This window comes from Balaenoptera musculus, chromosome 15 (assembly GCF_009873245.2).
Source record: "Balaenoptera musculus isolate JJ_BM4_2016_0621 chromosome 15, mBalMus1.pri.v3, whole genome shotgun sequence".
Classification (NCBI taxonomy): domain Eukaryota; kingdom Metazoa; phylum Chordata; class Mammalia; order Artiodactyla; family Balaenopteridae; genus Balaenoptera; species Balaenoptera musculus.
The window spans coordinates 50,130,682-50,139,001 of record NC_045799.1 but is presented as its reverse complement, the minus strand read 5'-3'; the positions used below and the strand labels follow the sequence as shown (position 1 = coordinate 50,139,001).

Genomic DNA, 8,320 nt, shown 5'->3' with positions numbered 1-8,320 from the left:
ATGCTGAGCCGCATCCTCTCTGAGCTGCTCCCCCTGCTGGGTCCTGGGGCAAATGCCGGCAGCCTGTGTGCCAAGTCTGCCTGCTGCCTCCCAGCTGTGCCGCTGGGGCTGTGGCTCGGTGTCCCCTCTGCACAAAAGGGGAGTAGCTGCCAGGCCCCCGAGGATGCTGGTGCAGGCCTGCTGGCGAGCTCTCAGGAAGGGGTGTCATTACCCCGCCATCCTCTCCCTCCTCATCTGCCTCCTCCTGTCTCAATTTATCCAGAAGGATCAGGCCTAGGCCTGGGAAGGGTTTGTTAAAGGGGCCGACTCCAAGGGAGGAGCACGCTGGGGGGCGCCCTCCAGAGCTGCCCTGGGAGGAGGGGAGTGTCCCATCCCTGGGGGCGTGCAAGCAGTCTGGAGGGGAGCGTTGGGGCCTCAGGGCTTTGTTGACCCCACCGCAGCCTCTGAACCACTGCCTGAAAGCTGCTGGGGAGAAGGGTGCTGGGCAGTCCTGGCATGTCCCGAGACTCAATTTTCCCGACGCTAATGCAATTTGAAAACAAATAAATTTAATAAATCAATGCACCCGCCTCTGCATCCTGACACGTGGCTGTACCCACCTGCCTACACAGACCTTGCTCACCTCAGCCCCTGCAATGGGGGATTCACCCCCAGAGACCCTGCAAGGCTGGGTCGGGGGGTGGTGCTGTGTGGGGGTGGGAAGGGGCCAAGGGGGGCGCTTGTCACTCCCAGCACCGGGCACCGGGGCAGCCATTTCCTGGCCTCCACTCAGGCCATGCCCACAGCAGCTCCATGCAGAGGCTGGTGTAACTTCACTCCCCGAATGGGGAAACTGAGGCTCGGGGTGCGGGGGCGGGCCTCCTGTCCAGCCACGTGGTAAAGCACAGGGCCTGAGTTGTCCCAGAAGTCTTCATCCCATGAGCGCCACTCGCCTCTGGACTAAAGGCCGGAGGCTGTGGGATCTACTGCTGTCCAGGGTCAGGGCCAGTTTGGCCCAGAGCCCCACCTTGGGGACCATGTCCTGTCACAGGGAGAGTTAGACTGGGACCCCCACATGCGAAGAGGGCCCCCTGCCGGCCCACCCGCCACACCCCAGGGTCGTGCAATGTCAGGGAGCTCGGTTCCAGTCCCACGTGTTCTGGCCGGTTCCCTGGGTTGGACCCCGGGCAGGTCCATCCTGTTCTGGCCACAGATGGTGTGTGAAGAGCAGGTTCTAAGTCAAAGGTGGACAGTGGTCCCTCCCGTGGTCCCCCCCAAACAGCAGGCCCTGTGTATCCACTGCCACCTGGGAAACTAAGCACAGAGAGGCTCAAGGTGGTTCCTCAGGCCATCAGCCCCGATGATGGGCTCTGGGTTGGGGGAGGTCTTGGGCTGCTGTCTCCAAAGCCTCCATTTTTGAAACACCTACTGTGTGCCAGGTGGTGCAAATGTCATCCGTCAAGTGAGGGGTGCCAGTGCCAAGGGTCAGGGCCCTGGGAGGAGGGCATGGGGGCCCAGGCCAAGGGCAAGCCCAGGCTGGTGCATCTGAGGTGCTCCGGGGGCTTGTGTGGCCCAAGTGGGGGATGGGGCAGCAGTGGGAGAGGTGGAGTGACAGGGACCACGGGACTGTGCTGGGGGTGGGGTGTGGATGTCCTGTTAGAGCACTGGTGGGTCCATGGGATGGGTCAGAGTGCGAGGTGCCAGAAGTCATCCAGGCCACAGCGTTGCCGGCTGGGTTGACTCAGGAGAACCCCAGGAGCCGCTGCCCTGCCAGCTGCACAGTATTTCACGGCCAATGGCTCCCTCTGCTGGCCATGTTGGGTATCGCCCTGACACCTAGGCTCCCAGCCCAGGATGGGGAACTTAGAGATGTTCACCCTTCCCCGCGGACCAGGAGACACACACCAGGCTCTGGGTGGCCTTGGGGACACTGTTCCCAGGACAGGACCTACCTACAGTGTGGGGAAGATTTGGGCATCTGACTCAAGGTACCCACTGGAGGCTCAATTCAACTCCCCATCAGAGACACCTGCGTGCCCAGGGGGACAGCCCCACTGGAAACAGTAAGACACAGGAGACAAAAGCCTGGCCTTGGGTATGGTCCAGGTGCAGTTCCTCCAGGCAGGTGCCAGATGTGGCCAGGACAGGTGGGGCTGGGGCCTGCCTGGCCCTTTAAGAGGGCCGCGGTGGGTGGGTGGGGGAATCCCTGTTGCCTAGCAACAGGAGGGCTTGGTGTGTACCTGTCTACGAGACCTGAAGCCATGTCCTGCTTGGGGACAGAGTGGCCGGAGCTGCCCTGCTGACCATACTGAGAGGCCCTCCTCCCTCTCCCCCGCCACCCCGTGCCCGGGCGCACCATGGCGCAGACAGATATACTTCTGACCAAGGAGCCCGCCCCGCAAACGGTGCCAGCATGCCAGCTGCCCCGCAAGCTGTACGATGTGGCCCGAAACACGGGCGCCCACACGTCCTCGGGCCTGGCCACCGCTGGCTTCCGCACGGCCAAGTACCTGGTGGATGAGTGGTTCCAGAACTGCTATGCCCGCTACCACCAGGCCTTCGCCGACCTCGACCAGTCGGAGCAGCAGCACCACGAGAGCCAGCAGCTGGCGGCCGAGACTGAGGCGCTGGCGCAGCGCACGCAGCAGGACTCCACGAAGAAGGTGGGCGAGCGCCTGCAGGACATGCACTGCTGGAAGTCGGAGCTGCAGCGCCAGGTGGAAGAGCTGGTCGCAGAGACTGACCTGCTGCTGGCCCAGAAGCAGAGGCTGGAGCGCACCCTGGATGCCACGGCCGTGCCCTTCTCCATAGCCACCGACAACCTGCAGTGCCGGGAGCGCCGCCAGCACCCCGACCTTGTGCGTGACTGCGTGGAGATGGAGCTGCTGAAGGTTCGGCCCCTCCCAGCCCCCAGAACTGCAGACGGGGCCGCCCCACCTCTCCCCAGGGAGCATGACCTTCCCTGGGCTGACAGTGGGCACCCGTGTGCCCTCACGACACGGCTGGCAGAGGCCTTGGTGCCCATGTACCACGTGGCTGCACACAGGCACAGGGAGCCTTCTCCCCTCAGCACAGGCAGGGACACACAAGCACATGCCCAGGCGCAGAGAAGGTGGCTCTGCTTGTAGGTGGGGGACCAGAACCGACTGGGGCCGCCCCAGCTGGGGGCAGGGGCAGGGCTCAGACTGCCCAGGGGGGAGGTGCCGCCCCTGGCCCCAGGAGGGTGCCGGGTCTGGCCTTCCCACAGTCTGGTCCTTATAGTGGGTGCTGGGCAAGGCCTTGCTCCCTGCAAGGTGGGCCCAGACAGGACATGCTGGGTTGGGGGCACTGTGGCCTGGGGGCAGGTCCCAGCATGGGGGTTGAGCATGGTTGGGGGCAGGGGCTGGCCTTTGGTGCTTATCCACTCACCCTAGCCCCGGGTCCAGGGTTCCTGCTCTGCCCCCTGCCCCATTATGGCTCCCACGTGGGGGTGAGGCAGGGCCCTGGCCGTGGCAGCATTCATACCTGGAACGTGTATTGGGACGTTTGCCTGAGGCTGAGACAGTCAGAGGCCACTGAGGCAGGGCGGGGCCTGGCCAGTTCCCCATAAGCCCTGATGCCCCTCCACACACCCCCGAAAACCAGGAAGGGCCTGAGCTGAACCGCAGGAGTGGCTAACTGAGGTTGGGATGTGGTTGGGGCATGGTGGTGCCTGCATCCACTGTGTGGTCCCTCAGTCACCCCTGGGTCCTGGCACCTGCTGAACAGCCCCTTTGGTCACCCTGGGTCATGCAAATTAAGACTGACCCTGAGTTCCCAGAGGCAGAGACCCCATGCCCCGCCCCCCATGCCCGTGTTGGAAATCCAGCCTCAGACCAGTGTGCAGGCGTGGACGGGATAAAGGTGGGGTGGGGGCCACATGCATCCCACAAAGAGCCCTTTCCCCTCCGAACCTGGCAGGACCTGTCCTTGGGGAAGTCCCCAAAGGATCAGGGAGTCACCCAGGCCAGGCCCCTGATGCTGTCAGGGAAGAGCCTCACCTGCGAACAGGCTGCAGGCCACAGGCACTCATGAGATATGGGGGAGACAGCCAGCCAGCCCAGGTGCCTGGTGACCCCCTGCAAACCCCAAGCTCAGGCCAGAACCTTGAGTACCTCCTCCTGGCCCCAGGCCCTTCCTCTGTCCCCCCAACACCCCACCCTCACACCCATTCACTCAAGAACCTCCCAAGGCTCTGGGGGTGAACCCTCTGCCCTGAGCCAGGTCCCCCGCCCAGTAGTACATGGACAACAAAGGGGCCAGGACAGGGAGATGGACCCACGGGTCAGAACTGGGCACACAAGGGTTTAGAGCCCAACGGAGGAGAATATTCAAATCAGGGGGAAAGAGTTTTTCCTGCCCGGAAAATGAAACTGTCAGGGTAGCAGGAGGAAACACAAGGTTTCCCCTTGTGTCCTTTGTCTGGGTAAGGCCTCTCTGAGCCCAAGGCCCCAAGGGGCAGCCCCAGGGGGGCTCCTGGTCCCCAGTGGCCGGGGTCCTCAAAGGCTGTCGCCAGGCTGTCCAGGGGCCAGTGGGTAGGCTGGTGCCCTCAGTGTCTTGGGAAGGCTGCAGGGGTGGCCCCAGAGCCCAGGGGGTGCTAAGTGCCCAGCAAGTGGGAACCACTTCTGGGTGATCCTCCCCACAGCCCATAGAAGCCCCCAGAAGAAAAGACCCACTGCACCGCCCCAAACAGCCCAGAATAAATCCGGCGAGAAAGCCGGGCTCATCTCCCATTTCCAGGAAAGAAGCTGGGGCCCAAGGCCACCAGCAGAGGTCAGGTGCTGGCAGCGCCCCCAGTTCCACTGGGGGTCACCCCAAATCTCAGCTCCTCCTAGAGGTTTGAGAGGCTGCCTGTGGGCCCCACCAGCCTGGCTGTCCTCAGACTCTCACCAGGGACGGGGGTCTTCTTCCCCAGGAGGCAGACCTCATCCGGAACATTCAAGAGCTCCTGAAAAGGACCATGATGCAGGCTGTGAACCAGATTCGGTGGGTCTGGATGGCCTCTAGGGCTTCCCTTGGGATGTCCCTCTACCCCTCAGCCTAGCTATGGGCAGGAAGTTGGGGTGACCCAGCCCTGAGGCTCAGAGAAGTGAGGGATTGTCCCCAGTCATAGCCAGGAGCAAGGGGCTGGGTGGAGGCACTGGGCAGGTGGGGGTGGCAGATTCCTGCATGGCCGAGGGGCCTGGGCATCCAGAACCCAGGCCAGCATTACAGGGCCCACCCTGCCACTTGGGGGGCTTACCCTGTCCTGCGCCCAGGTGGGCCCAGCTCCCCACCCGCAGAGACGCAGGCCCTGCCCGCTCTCCCCAGGATGAATCACGAGCACAAGGAAACGTGCGAGATGGACTGGTCCGACAAAGTGGAGGCCTGCAACATCGACGAGGCCTGCTGCCGCTACCACAACCAGAGCACCGACTTGCAGTTCTACCCTCACTCCGCCAAGTTCGAGGAGAGGTGGGGTCTTCCGCGGGGGCTGTGCACAAACACCCCGCCCCCATCTGAGAGATCCCGCCTGGGCTCCCAGTCCCTCCGCTGGGGGTCCTTTGTGCAGCTCTTCTGCTCCTGGGGATGGGCAGGCGAGCGGGACCTCCGCCCAAGTGCCCGGCACACACGGTTCACCACAGGGGCTGGGGTTTGCGAGGGAGGCAGGACCCAGGGTGGGGGGCCGCCTGAGGCAGGGCGGCTGACTGCAGCTCCGCATAAGGCCGGCAGGGGGCGCTCGGCCACCACCCATTGCAACAGAGCCCCGGGGTGGCGCAGGGCCCAGGGACGTAGGAGGCACTGGGGCGCAGGAACCACCGGGTGGCGCAGGAGGCACGGAAGACACAGAGTGGGGAGCTGGGGGCGCGGGGCTAGCAGGGCGGAGCTGGGGGAGCAGGAGGCCCGGGGAGCGCGCGGGGAGGCGCTCCGGGTGGCGCGGGGGGCGGGGCGAGGAGTGGCGCTAGGACTGGGGGTGGTCGTTTATGCTGGGGCGCAGGGGACACCGGGCGCAGCGAGCGCGGGGAGGCCCTGGTGCAAACCGGAGCCATTGGCAGGTGCCCTCACCGACCGCGGTGCCCGCCCACTCCCTGCCCGCAGTGCCTCCACGCCAGAGACCTGGGCCAAGTTCACCCAGGAAAACCTGTACCGCGCCGAGCGCGAACGCCTGGCCTCAGTCAACCTGCGGAAGCTCATCGACTGCATCCTGCAGGACACATCCGAGGACCTGCGGCTGCAGTGCGACGCCGTGAACCTGGCCTTCGGGCGACGCTGTGAGGAGCTGGAGGACGCGCGCCACAAGCTGGAGCACCACCTGCGCAAGGTGGGGCCGCCCCGGCCACGCCCATCCCACGGCAGACCACGCCCACCCACCGCTAGACCACGCCCACTCCGCAGCCAGGCCACGCCCAGCCCACGACCTGGCCTCGCCCAGGGCAGCCTCTAGGGCTGGACATACCCTGGTAACCACAGAGAAAGACCAGGCCCAGACCGGGTAACCCAGACCACCCCTCCCCCACTGGCCACTATGCCTTTGTCACGACCTGGCCTGGCTCCTGCCCCTCCTTAGCCCTGCCCATCCTGAGGGACCCCTGAGGCAGGGCCCCCACTCCTCCCTGGGCCCTCATTAAGCTGATGAGAAACCAAGTGACATTTGGGGGTGGTGGCATTGTCACTGGAGTGACTGACCAGGGGGTGCTGCAAGCAGGAGCAAGGAGGGTGGAAGGAGGTGGGGCCTGGCTGCCTAGTGGGGTGTCCCCGGTGCTGGCCCCTGGCCTGGCAGGGCTCTGACCCTAAGCTCTCAGGGTGACCTTTGTTGCCTTTGTCTCTCCAGCTCCTGACCAGGGTTGGGGGCTGGTGACCACAGGACTGGGGACTCTCAGGCCAGAGCTGCTGTGCCTCAAGCTTTGCTGTCTGCACCGCCCCCAGGCCTCTGGGTGCCTATGGGAGGGCGGAGGTGGCCGTGCACATCCTCCCTGCCTCCACTCCTCCCCCAGAGCCAGCGAACAGGGCCGCCTGCTCGACGTGGCACAGGGCTTGGGGTGCGGTGGGGGAGACCCACAGGGACTGTCCTGTGTGCAGACACTGCGGGAGATCATGGACCAGGAGCACAATGTCGCAGCGCTGAAGCAGGCCATCAGGGACAAGGAGGCGCCTCTGAAAGTGGCCCAGACCCGCCTGTACCAGCGTTCCCACCGGCCCAACGTGGAGCTGTGCCGAGACGCTGTCCAGTTCAGGTGCCTGTCGCTGCTGGGGCCGTCCTGGGCTGGGCCTGGTCACCAACCACCATAGGGCGCTGTCCACCCGCCTCCGGGCTTTCCTCAGCCTCTGGGGCCCCCTTGAACCCCTCCCCCCACCCCCGCACACAGCCCTGCAGATGTGAAGAGGAAAGACATTGGGCCCCACACAAGCACAACACACACACACACACACACACACACACGGTTCCCACGTCCCCAATCCTGCCCCAGCATGACTGGATGCTATGCGTCCCTTGGGGGACACTGTGCCAGGCTCCGAGTGCCAGGGGCGGCCACACTCCCCGCTTCACCCTGGTGAGGAATCTCAGGGTCTGGGAGGCAAAGCTCCCCAGGCCACACGGCCGCCCCGACCATCCTGCTCGTGGCCGTCCACACCTCCAATGTCATGGTAGACACACATCCCCAGCTTGAGGTGTAGGTGGGGTCACATCTTCTGTTTTCTAACTTATCGAGCTTCCAGTTGCCTTGTAAGCAGAAGTGCCCCTGCCTTGGGCATCCCTCTTTCCCTGTCCCTCAACTCCTTCAGAAAACTGGGGCCTCACTCAGCTCCAGGGGTGCCCATCTCACTTCCAGATGCCAGGAATAGAGGAATAGAAGTTCATGTGGTGTCCTGGCTCGGTCCTCTCCCAGCGCGGCTGCTGGGTTTCCCTCTGGGCATTTTGGGAGCCCTTCTGTGGCCAAATGTCTTGACCAGGACTCCCAACAAGGGCCCCCAGCCTTTGACCTTGGGCCTCACTCTCATCCAGAAGGCCAGGCGTCCCAGGGCAGCCCCAGCTCACCCCTCCCTCCCACCCCCGCAGGCTGGTGAGTGAGGTAGAGGAGCTGAACCTGTCCCTGGCGGCTCTGAGGGAGAAGCTTCTGGAAGCAGAGCAGTCCCTGCGCAACCTGGAGGACACACGCATGAGCCTGGAGAAGGACATCGCTGTCAAGACGAACAGCCTCTTCATCGACCGCCAGAAGTGCATGGCCCACCGCACCCGCTACCCCACTGTCCTCCAGCTGGCCGGTTACCAGTGACCGGGCAGGCACCCCGGCGGGCGCAGGGACCTGTCTCCCCCTCAAATAAAGAGCATGTTAGCTTTCTA

The 8,320-nt window shown here is 64.4% G+C and overlaps 1 protein-coding gene across 1 annotated transcript; it reads left to right on the top strand.

Annotated features, from left to right (window-relative positions):
- The first annotated feature begins 2,243 nt into the window (after window positions 1-2,243).
- TEKT4 (tektin 4) lies at window positions 2,244-8,320 on the top strand. Its single transcript, XM_036827147.1, has 6 exons — window positions 2,244-2,870; window positions 4,913-4,983; window positions 5,308-5,451; window positions 6,076-6,298; window positions 7,057-7,211; window positions 8,036-8,320. The coding sequence occupies exons 1-6, from the start codon at window positions 2,337-2,339 to the stop codon at window positions 8,250-8,252; spliced, it is 1,344 nt and encodes a 447-aa protein (XP_036683042.1). The 5' UTR covers window positions 2,244-2,336; the 3' UTR covers window positions 8,253-8,320.

Coding starts and splice junctions, on each gene's coding strand:
- TEKT4 (XM_036827147.1), top strand. CDS start 2,337: ATGGCGCAGACAGATATACTTCTGACCAAGGAGCCCGCCCCGCAAACG. Junction 4,984..5,307: donor CAGGCTGTGAACCAGATTCG/GTGGGTCTGGAT, acceptor CGCTCTCCCCAG/GATGAATCACGAGCACAAGG. Junction 5,452..6,075: donor TCCGCCAAGTTCGAGGAGAG/GTGGGGTCTTCC, acceptor CCCTGCCCGCAG/TGCCTCCACGCCAGAGACCT.